The sequence below is a fragment of the Gossypium hirsutum genome, chromosome A05, assembly GCF_007990345.1.
Source record: "Gossypium hirsutum isolate 1008001.06 chromosome A05, Gossypium_hirsutum_v2.1, whole genome shotgun sequence".
NCBI lineage: Eukaryota > Viridiplantae > Streptophyta > Magnoliopsida > Malvales > Malvaceae > Gossypium > Gossypium hirsutum.
In genome coordinates, this window is record NC_053428.1 from 29,138,101 (window position 1) to 29,150,435 (window position 12,335).

Sequence of the window (12,335 nt, forward strand, 5' to 3'; positions counted from 1 at the left end):
CTTTTTCAAGGCATCGCAACTCTTTTGCCCCCACTTTCAAATATCGCATTTACTGAGTTGTCAGAGTAATTAGGTTCTGAGGAATCATCAAACTTCACAATTCTCATTTCAATTAACCTCTCGACCAACTTTTTAAATGTAGTATAATTTTCGATTGAGTGTCTCGTTATTCCCGTGTGGTACTCACATTGAGCATTCTCTTTATACCATTTTGAGAACGGAGGTTGCACAGGTTTCGAGTAGAACGGAGACACCACATGCACATCAAAAAGATTCTGATACAACTCTTTATATGACATCGGGATGGGTGTAAATCGGAGCCTTTCTGTATTTGGCCTCGAGTTAGATTCCTGTCTTGAAGAGCCTTAATAGCTAGTGGTTACAGTTCTCGGCTGGCCTACATTGACCAATTTGGAATACCTTTTGCTCGTACTATTCACTTCATTTTCATTTCTCTTTACGGTTGACCTCTTAGCGCTTTCTCCTGCGTCTATCTTTACGCTCCTAATTTTGTTTTCAATTATCTCGCCGGACATTACTATATCTGAGAAGCTCATGGTAACGCTTCCCAACATATGGGCAATGAACGGGGCTTTTAGAGCGTTGACAAAAAGCATCGTAGTTGCTTTCTCCAGAAGAGGTGGCTGGACTTGCGTCGCTACCTTTCTCCATCTTTGGGCATATTGCCTGAAGCTCTCACTTTGCTTCTTTTCCATATTCTGCAGTGTAATCCTGTCGGGCACCATGTCTGTCACGTGGCTATATTACTTCATGAAAGCCTGTGCCAAGTTCTTTCATGAATGAATTTTGGCACAGCTCAGTTGGTTGTACCATTTGGTAGTTGACCCAATCAGACTATCTTGGAAACAATGAATTAACAGTTGATTGTTATCAACGTATCCTGTCATTCTTCGGCAGAACATCGTGATGTGAGCTTCAGGACAACTGGTCCCATTATACTTTTCAAATTCTAGAGTCTTGAATTTCAGCGAGAGTACTAAATCTAGAACCAAACTGAGATCTTTGGCGTTAACCCTGCAATGGTAATTAGCATTATCCATTGCTCTAAGTTTTTTCTCCAACCACTTCTATCGATTTTCGAGTTGCTTTGGTAGTTCAACCCTTGCTTTTCATATTTCTGCCATTTCGTCTAGATTAGGAACTACATGATTGGTTAAACTATTCCTCGGATTGGAACCTGAGCCCGTCGGGTAGTTCATGGGTGCCGAGGTACCGGCCTGATGTTGTTGGGGCCTGACAGTAACAGATGCCCCTTGTAGATACGCGTTTGGTTGGGCCTGGGCACTTATTGAGGTAAAACCTGAAGGATAAATAGAGTCTTCATTACTGTCTTCACTGTTGACTACTGGTCTTTCCCTTTTTCGAGCCTTCCAACTAGCAATTGCGTTAATTGGCTCATCATACTTCTTTGGGATTCAAGCATTTGATCCCTCATATCCTGTTGAATATTGGCTAGTTGTTCTTGCATCTGTGCCTGTAGCTGGTCTTCCATATCTCTTTTTAATTGCTCTAATCTTTCCATTCTTTGATCCATTACTTTTGTCTTGCTACGGGTATCGTAGTGATACTTAGTTCAGTAGACTTTTGTCGATTCCTAAGTTAGCTAAAATAATTTTACCTAATTAGGGTGCTTTTGTGAAAATCTAATGCATGTGATGAAATGCAATGCAAATGCATGAGATGAATGCAAAAAGAAAGAGAGGCGTTGATTATAGATTCAATTCCATTAGAACAATTTTTCTAGACAACAATTTTTTTTTTACATAAAATGGATTACATATGCGGCTTTGCCCTCATATTCCAAGCGAAGACACCGATCTTTTTCTTCATATCAGGATGTTATGGTCAAATCTTGCGAATTTTCCAAAAAATGTCTCTATTATCTCCTTTTTGCTCGATCCGGACCGCAGCCCGTTGCTCACTTATCCCCGCGATGCTCGTCAGATTCTTTAAGACATGACGACTCTCGAATAATCTTTGTTGGCTTCTTCAGATAATGAAGCAAAGTCGTATATTCCTTTATGGACTATCAACCTTCTCTTGTTTTTTACTCGGACCATATTCGGACGGCCGTATTATATTCCACTTTATCAAGAAATCCATTCTCCATGACAAGCTTTTCTAGCAATCAAATGTGACTCAATGCCTCATTTCTATGATGAAAATGCAATGTAATCAAAACAAAAGAAAACATGTTAGTACAGGAGAAATAAACAAAATAGAGTACCTATCCGGGTGACCACTAGGGGTTCGGAGTGGCTCTACCTAGGGTGGGCTCTTAAGGCTTGCTATATGGGGTTTGGTTCTAAAGAAAGGGTACATGAACTAGCAAATTCCTCAATCTTCACCCATTATAGGTTCATATGGATCGAGTTCAGTTCAGGGGAATACATTTCCCTATGGGTATGCGGAGATGAAAATCTCACGAAGACATAGGTACGAATGTATTTCAGAAGCAGTCTACTAGCCTATGCGGAGGTGAAAACCTCACGAAGGCATAGCTTCTCACTCCCACCTAAAAAGGTAAAATCTATCGATCATGCGATGTAATGTGCAGAAAGATGCCTAAACTCAAACCAACACAACAATTATAAACCGCAATGATAAGGATCGTAACAATGACGAATAAAAATGCAACGAAAGGATCTCTTACGATGAAATGCAATGTGATCGAAGCAAAATCAAAGGCATCAGCACAGAATAAATAAACAAAATAGAACACCTATTCGGGTGACCACTAGGATTCGGTGTGGTTCTACCTAAGGCGGGCTCTTAGGGTTCATTATATATGCCTCAGTTCTAGAGTGAAGGTACCCGAACCGACATATTCCTCAATCCTCACCCATTATAGGCTCATATGAATCGAGTTCAATTCAGGGGAATACATTTCCCTATGGCTACACAGAGATGAAAATCTCACGAAAAAATAGGTATGAATGTATCCTGAAAGCGATCCACTATCCTATGTGGAGGTGAAAACCTCACGAAGGAATAGTTCCTCACTCCCACTTAAAAGGGTGTGACCAAGTGGTCATACAATGCAATATGCGATGACAGATATATATAAAAAACTCAAAGCAGTAACGAAAATAGGAACAAAATGACGAAAATCGTAACAAAAACGGATGAAATGCATTGTAAGGATCGTATATTAAAACCAAACTCTCTTATTTGTCCCCAGTGGAGTCGCCAAGCTATTGAAACCATTTTTTGGAAAAACGGGGTCGACTTAATTTTGAAAACGAAAACAAACATGGGAATCACCACCAATTCTTTTTGATGAGGTGTGATCGGGTCACCTTGTAAAAGTAGTTATTTTTAATAAATGATTTGATTTATTTAAACAATGATTTTGGTTCTCAAAATTCAGAAAAACAGATCCAGGAGTCGGTTACGTACGAGGAAGGATTAGTACCCTCGTAACACCCAAAAATTAGTACCTAGTTGATTAATTAGTGTCTTAGTGTCGAGAATTGAAAACTTGAAAGACTTTAAAATACGATCCCTCTTTTTGTAAAAAAAAAACACTCGAATGTTAAAGACCTTCTCGTCTCGAAGTAATAAAATGTCACATCCAGTAATTTAGGACACGACATCTTGAAATTTTGAGAATGAGCTTTCCTTTTATTTAAAATTCGTGTATTTTAACCCTTTTTTAAAAGGATATTCGATTATTTAGGGTAAACGAGAAAAATCGAAACCCAGTAAGTTAGGGCACGATCTCTCGAACTTCCAAATATTGAAGATCACCTTTATTTACAAAAATCTTATCTCGAGGTGACAAGATGTCATACCCGAAAAGTTAGGGCACAACACCTCGAATCTCAAAGAGTAAGCATTTTATTCAAAACTCGTATTGCGATTTTAAAAGAATATTCCGTTATTTAGGTTAAATGAGAAAAATCGAAACCCAGTAAGTTAGGGTACGACTTTCTCGAATTTCCAAATACAGAACATTGCATTTATAAAGGAATCAATTTTGGATTGGGTAAAGATTAATATAACATAAGTTTGTAATAAAATGAGATAATAAAGAATGCATAAACAAATACAAATTTCAGTATTGACAGGCATAACAGAATAAACATAGATGCAAATGTGAACGATAATGATAAAAGTAAAAATAAAATAAATGAATTAAACGAATAAGCAAAATAAAAAGGAAATAATAAATAAGCTAAAAAAAATTGAAATTAAAAAAAACTAGTAGTAAATAAATGAATATTATGTAAAACTATTTTAAAAAAATGATAGTAATAGTAATGATCATAATATTAATGGTAATAATACAAGTAATAAATATTTTAAAGTTTGAGATGATATAAAAAGATATATAAATAAATAAATAATATATAATGTGAGTGAGGAATAAAAATAGAATTAGTGTATTTAAAAAGTAATAGGTAAAAATATATAATAATAATAATATAATAGTAATAATAATATAATAATAATAGCAGTAACAGTAATAAAATAATAGTTATAAAAATAATACTAATAGTAGTAATAATAATAATACAATAGTAATAATAATAGTAGTAATAATATTGAATTAATTAATTTAATAATAATAGCAAAAATAACCAAAAAGGGACTAAATTGAACTTAAAACAAAAGTTTAGGGCCAATTTGAAATAAAAAATAAAAGAAAAGGACCAAATCGAACATGCGAATAATAAGGAGGGACTAAAGTGGGGAATAACCCCACCCTCCAAAACGTGCAGTAGCAGGGAGGATCAAATTCAAACGCATGCCACGAAGGAGGGACTGATTGCGCAATTATGCCCTATCCCCAAAAAGACACCGTTCCAATGTCCACTCCTTAAATGGTCAGAGGACCAAATTGTAATCGAAATAAAATCGTGGGGCAAAAGTAAAAAAATATAAAAAATTGCATTGCAAAACCATAAAAAAGCGAAAGGGCCAAAAGCGCAAATAACCCTTTCGCTTAAAAACACGCGAACCTTCGGGCGAACGGGTCGGGTCGCGGGTTGCCATGCCAAACGGCACCGTTTTGGGTGGTAAAACCCCTAAGTGAAACGACGTCATTTTCTTCAAGATATAAAAGGCCAAATTTTTTTAAAAAAAAAATCATTTTCCCCTTTCCTTAAAACAAAAACTGAAAAGCTCTCCCTTCACTCTCTCAATCCATCCCCTTCCGGCCATGGTCCGATCATCGGACCGATGTTGTCTGTCGCGCCGGCCACTGTCGAAAAAAGGTAAAATTTTTATTTTTTTAATATTTATATATAAATATATATATATACTTTTTTTAAAAGATAAAATAGAGAAAGCATGTATAAATAGATTAGAAAAGAAAAGAAAGAAAATAAAATAAAAAGAAAGAAAAGAAAAAAATAAATAACAGTAACCTTTTGTTTTTTTTCCTAATCTGTTTTGTGGATTTGTAGTTTGATATTTGAATCTCTTTTTTTCTATTTCATTTATTCGTTGAAGTAGAAGCCGGCGCTACAATGGTTTCTTAGATGGCTTTTATAGCCATTTACAACTTGTTTAATAATTGTTCTACTCTTCTCTTTTGCAGGTAAATGGCGGTGGCAATAGGGGAGGTAGTGGGTAGGTGCGCCACTTGCATTGATGATGTGACGTCAGCGACGCTAGGGGTTGACTAGGGTTTCAAATGTTTTGAAACCCTAAATCTGGCTAGTTGGGTCAAAATTTTGGGCCTATGTGTGGGTTTGGGTCAGTTTTGTTTTGGTTAGGGTAGGTTGGGCTTAGTTGGTTTAATTGGGATTGGGTTTAGTTTAGGGTTTTGGATTGGTTTGGGCTTTGTTTTGGCCCGGGCCAAAATTGGACTGAACATTTATCATATAAATCAAAGAGTAATCAGATTCGTCTTAGGTTTCATCTCCCTTAGGTACTTAGGGAGTTTAGTTCATAATATTAATAGAAAACATCTTAAAGTTTGGAAAACAACAAAACATAAAGAAACCCAAAGAACTTCTAGGAAATTGGATGGAAATCTTCAGTCTTGATGTAGATCCTAGCTCTGAGGTGATTCCGATGGCTATTCTCGAGTATTTTCTGCCTCCAACTCTGTGTGTCCCCTCTAATCCTCTTCTAGGGTGTTTATATAGGCTTTAGAATGCTTTCAAACCCTTAAAAATGGCATTTTTCTAGTAGAATAGACTTGGGCTCGACAGGGAGACGGCCGGGTACCTCGCCCGTGTGCAAGTGCTCAAACCGTGTACAATTTTGACTTGGATTAATGTCGACATGGCCATGACACACGGGCGTGTGGTTTACCCGTGTGGAAATGCCTAGACCGTGTGTAACACTGTTTTAAGCCTAATTTGTCCGTTTTTAGCCCGTTTCTCGCTCTTTTTGCTATCATAAGCTCTCCTTAATATAAAACATGAAATTAAAGGATTAGGAGCATCAAATTCACTAAAACCAAGGAAAAATCATTCAAAAATAAGCCAAGAATGAGGTAAAATATGTATAAATTACGGTTTATCAGCGATCATCATTGGGATAGTGTTTGATAACACACTAGAAGCAAAGAATTTGGAGGATCAAAGAGTTCCATGGTGGAAACCCTCCCAACACAGCAAGGGAGATGTTCGAACTAAGGAATTCTACAGCTAATCTCTCAAAATAAATGAATATAATCTGACCAGGTTTCTATGAAATATCCTACATTGTGTGTATTGCACCAGACATGGCTTAATTTATTTACAGATAACTCCCAGTGTTGGCCAATGTGCAGTATTGTAATCGTCTACGACTATTGTTAGAACTGATATATTTTAGTAAAATGAAACATCTAGTAAATACAACATTTATTTTTATAAAAAAATTGATAAATAAATGAAATGGGTTTGAATTTCATCATGAAGTGGGGGCCTGGATTAAATTGATGCAAGTGTGAATAACTTTACATGCTTTTTTTTACTTAAAGATATTTGACTTTTTTTTAAAGTTTATTTGTGGAGAAAATATAAATATTAATCGAAATTAATAGAGGCGAAAAATTCTTTTTTTTTGCCCATGTGGGTACCTATTTATCGAATTTAGATATAAAATTTCCTTTTCTCTAAAATAGAAAAAAATAAAACTTCTCATCCCAACCTTGGAACCACATGCACACAAAAAAGAAGAATTCCACTAAATCTTTAATAGCCGCATATCATATCTCGGGTGATGGCATTTTCCTCATCCATAATGGAACCTTTTTATGCTTCTTTTCTCTTTATTTTGCTGGCCCTGCCCCTTCACACCCTTCTTTTAAAGGAAAAAGGAAAGTAGTTGCAATACTTCCCCATTGATTTGAATTATGATCTAACACCAAGAAGACTTTTATGGCAGTAAATAAACTTACTATTAATATTTGACACATAGATACATATCATATGTTGTTTCAGTCATGAAGCTAGTCCAAACTATACCATTTCTCTGCAACTTCATCATCGTATATAACTCGGCGTAGTGATTTCAAGTTCAACTACATGACTGGCGATGGTAAATTCACAATCTATGGGCATTCCCTCATGTCTATTATTTCTAAGCTTGCTAATTTACAAATTTCTCTAGGTAGAGACCTCAAGTTAACACATTGTGAAATGGCAAGGAATTTTAACCTAAGTAGCTCGCCTATACTCAGAGGGAGGACCTTAAGTTCCAGACAAGCATAAAGCCTAAGTATTTGCAGTTTCTTAAACAAGCCGAAACCAACAGGCAATTCAGATAACCTGTGGCTAGAAATAAGCTAAAAAAATTTTAATATTGGCTGGGCTGGGTTGGGCTCGGGCTTAGCAATTTTATTTTGGACCGAGCTTGAATAATTTTTAGGCCCATGTTTCAGGTCGGGTGGGGCCTGGGCCTAAAAAATAGGCCTAAAATTTTATTTGGGCCCAGCCCAAACCCGGTTCGGCCCATGATCAGCTCTACCTGTGGCAGCTAGTTATGCTGAGATTTTGAAGTAAATTTACCTTACAAATGCTTTCAGGTAGCTTAACTAAATAATTATAATGATCTATTACGAACTCGGTTAAACAAGGGAAGATCTAGGGCAGGTCTAGAACTGATAGATTGAAGTTGTTATTAACCTTATAGAAAACCGTAGATAGTTTCCTCAAGTTCCTTAATGGAGCAGTGGTGTTGGACAATTTAGGAACCAACACCTTTTCAAGCCATAGGCTCCATAAATTCGTCAGATTAATGAAAACTGAGAAATTCAGAAGAGTTGCCTTAGTTGTACCATAGTTATTATAATAAGTGCTCTAAGATAAAGCATATCATCCACGAAATGAGGCAAGAAGTATTCATTGGAGGCAAAATTCAGGATGACTACTTTAGCCTTTGGAAACTCCATCCGGTACCAGTCCATTTCCCTCATTTCTCCTGTCATCAAACAATTTCCAGAATTGATAGCTATGCTAGATTTTAGCCAAGGAACTTATTTAGTGCAAATCAATTAAGAAAAAGTAATCATTTACACCTATATGAACTAAAATGATCTGAGCATTGAATGGCAGATTTGTATTTCTTCCCCAATCTCTCGAAAGTTTGGTATCTCTTATTGGCATAAGTAATCGCTTTCATTCATTCACATCCGAGCGATTGCTTAGATGAATAGCGATGTAACAGCCCGTTTTTGGGTCAAATTGGAATAGTGGTTTTGGGACCACAATTCTGAAGTCAAAATATTATTTTATTATTTTAATAAGGTTTACAGCATGATAAAATTATTATGTGAAAGTTTCGTAAAGAAATTTTACTGTTTGAATGCTTAATTCGGTAAAAAAGACTAAATCGTATAACACGTAAAAGTTGAAGTCTATTATTTAAATGTATTAATTAGCTATGAATCATTAAATTAAAAGTCCTTATATTGAAATTTGACCATGATCAAGGTTAGTAGACATTTATGTCCTTGAATAATATGATATATTAATGATTTACAATAAAGTTATAATGGTAATTTAGTTTATAAGGTTAATTATAATAAAACAAAATCAAAATTTTTTTATTTCATTCATCTTTAGCCGAAAATTAGAAGTAGATGAAGCCAAAATAGGGTTCTTCATTCGGCATTGATAAAATTTTCAATTAAGGTACGATTTTTACTCGGTTTTTAATGATTTTTACGTTTTTGATATCGTTGCTTCATATTCTAGCTAGCCCGTACCTTAATTTTTGAATTTTTTCATGATTTTGTGAAGTTCCATTGATGATTATTTGAGTTTTTAGATGTTTGATGATCAAATATGAAAATTTGATGATGGATTTTAATGTTTTGTAAAGTGATTTTTGACAAAAATGTCAAAAAGGAATTAAATTGAGAAAACGTAAAATTATGTGGTTAAAATTGTGAAATAATGAAAAATATGGGCTGCTAGTGGTATATAGTAAATTCGACTACTATGGGTTATGGCCTAATTATGTTATTTTGCATTTTTATGTGTTAAGGACTAAATTGCAAAGTAGTCAAAAGTCTAAGGGTAAAATTATAATTTAGCCAAAATAAATGTTTTAGGCTAAATTGAATTGAATGAAAGTTTGAATGAGTTAATTTAATATTATAGATCAAGATAAGCAAATATCGAAACTATATCGGGGAAAACAAAAAATGGACGAATAGTTGATAGTTTTATTCGAGGATACGAGGTAAGTTCATATAATTAGAATCAAACTTTTATATACTTGTAATTGTTGAAATGAATGTATATAATGGAAATACTTGAAATACGAATGCCTTATTGATATAATTTATTTGTTACTTAGCCTTGTTTGAACTGTATAAATTCATAGGATACGGGTGACATGTTACTGGGGTTACTGTTTTGGTCGAGCTCCTGCATTTGTTGCGGACTCACCACAGCTTGTATGAGCTTACTGATATATCAGCTTGTAAGAGCTTACTGTTATCAGCTCAATAGAGCTTACCGTTTCAACTCAATAGAGCTTATTGTTTATCAACTCAGGAGGAGTTTACCAATCATGGCTCGAAAGAGCATAAATGATAATAAATTGACAGATTACTGATATTATTCACCTGAGTATCCTTTGAATTTCTAATAGGTTCAACGGGCACAAATAATGTTATACGGAAGAGTTACGGTTTATAAATGTTGTTAATGTTATATATGATATATGAATTTCGAATGATGCAAAGTATTGTATTAATGGATGGTTTCAGGTATTTTTACAATGACTAACATGTGATGACTACTTGTGATTAGGTGTTTGTAAATTGAATTGGTTACACTTTAATTATTGATTTGATTATGTATAAATGGTAAGTTTAATTCTGATTTATACGGGCTTTTAAGCTATAAAGCTTGCTCTGTTTCTTTTTCTATGTTTTATAGAGGTTCGTTAGCTCGCTCGTTTTGGACAAGTCAGAGTTGCACATCACACTATCCAATTTCCGATTGGTACTTTTAAACTTGTGAAAATATGTAAATATGGCATGTATAGGCTAGTTTAAATGATATTAGTTATGGTCACTTGAAAATTATGCTTTTGGTATATCTTGTGTATTAGGTATATCTTGTGTATTAGCTAAGCCATGTGATTTGGCTTATTTTGGTATCATCATTGGTTATGTATAAGTGTTCAATTATGGTATGTTTTGGCAAAGAATATATGGAATGAAAATGTGCAAATGTTGTATTGATATGTATTTGGTATATGAATGGATTATGCATGATGTTAAAAAGTATTTAGGTATGTAATTGTTAGGTTTTGATATGGCAAATAGTGTGTATTGAAATGGTTATCTTGGCTGCCTATTGAGTTGTAAAAGTTTGGTCATTTATGCTTGTGATACTTGTTTTTATAGGGTGGCAAAATGGCTTTACAAATGGTCTATTTTTGTCCACACGAGCAGAGACACGGGCGTGTGTCTCAGCCGTGTGCAACACACGGTTATGTTGCACGGCCGTGTGTCCCCTAGGGTACCCTTTCGAATTAAGTCAGTATACCCTACAGTTTTGGTACGGCCTAGACATACGAGTGTGTCTACTGGCCGTGTGTGACACACGAGTTAGCACATGGGCGTGTGGCTGGCCGTGTGACTCAAGTTAGTAACCTCTCCAGTTTTCACATGACCTAGCACACGGGCGTGTCCTTGGCCATGTGACACAAGTCAGTATGTATGCCTTGTTTTCACACGGTCTAAGACCCGGGCGTGTCTATTAGCCGTGTGAAGTACACAGCCTGTTCACACGGGCGTGTGACACTTGAAATGTTGAAATTTTTCTAAGTTTCCAAAATTTTTATATGTTACCGATTTAGTCTCGAATGCATGTTTTAAGCTTCCTATGCTCAATTTAAGTATATATTGAATGTGAATGAATGATATTTTCTGTAACGAGATGACATTTGATAAATGATTGTTCTGAATTGAGTTACAAATTCGGTAATGCCTCTTAACCTATTCCGGCGACGGTTACAGGTTAGGGGTGTTACAAGCGAGGTTCCTCAACACATCGTGTTGAGTAACATAGATTACATGGTAACTGCTATAAGCATCCCCGGACCTATCCAAACACAGTTCACAAAACAAATATCAGACACCTCAAACTAAAAACTAAACCAATTAAAATAACTTGCTTCAATAGCAATAACAATTACCTTGCATCTTTCACCAAAGTGAGTATGTTTTTGTTTGATTTGGTTACTTAGAATAAGGAAGAGACTTACTTCAAACTTGATTATCTCTACAAATTTCATTAGCCAAAGTGGTTTTGCTAGATCCTCTAATACCCCAAATTCCAACAACGTTTAAATCATCTCTTATGACTACCAATTTTTTAACGTTGTTTTTCGTAAATCCAAACCAACTCCACCTACAATCCCCGCACTAGCTTCATCTTCTTCGACCCACCCTCTAGCTCCAATCTTTATCGAACTGAGCCGCTGCTCCAACCGGCCTTCTAACCGATCAAACCGCTCTACCGTTTCAAACCGCATGTGGTGGACGTCGGCCAATAAATGGGCTTGCATCGGTCTGCTTAAGAACCTCTCAACTTGTTTCTCTAACTTCTCCATCTTCCTGGCGAGCTGGAGGTTTTTGTAGACGTTCCAACGGCTAGAGGGAAGGACTTTGCAGGCCAATTCGAGGCCGCCACATAGGGTCTCGAAGAAACGGTCAAGCTGAGATTGGCGGAGGGCGGGGAGTTCGACGCCGGAGTATTTGATTTCGTTGATGATGAGAAGGAGGCTTGGATGCTTGATATGAGATTGTCTACACTGGATTTGCAGAGGCAGGACTTACGGGAGATGGCAATTAATTGTTTACAAAATTCCATTGCGATTTCTCCGGCGAAAAAATAGTTGAACGCCAT

General features: G+C 35.8%; 1 protein-coding gene and 1 pseudogene across 1 annotated transcript; one reads left to right on the forward strand and one right to left on the reverse strand.

Moving 5' to 3' along the window:
* Positions 1-6,672, forward strand: part of LOC107960636 (nucleobase-ascorbate transporter 3-like) — a 46,519-nt pseudogene extending 39,847 nt beyond the window's left edge.
* Positions 6,673-11,541: 4,869 nt separating this feature from the next.
* LOC107960634 (probable disease resistance protein At4g33300) lies at positions 11,542-12,335 on the reverse strand. Its single transcript, XM_041111917.1, is given in 3 exon segments — positions 11,542-11,820; positions 11,823-12,215; positions 12,218-12,335. Coding segments are annotated over 3 exon segments (639 nt in total). The 3' UTR covers positions 11,542-11,692.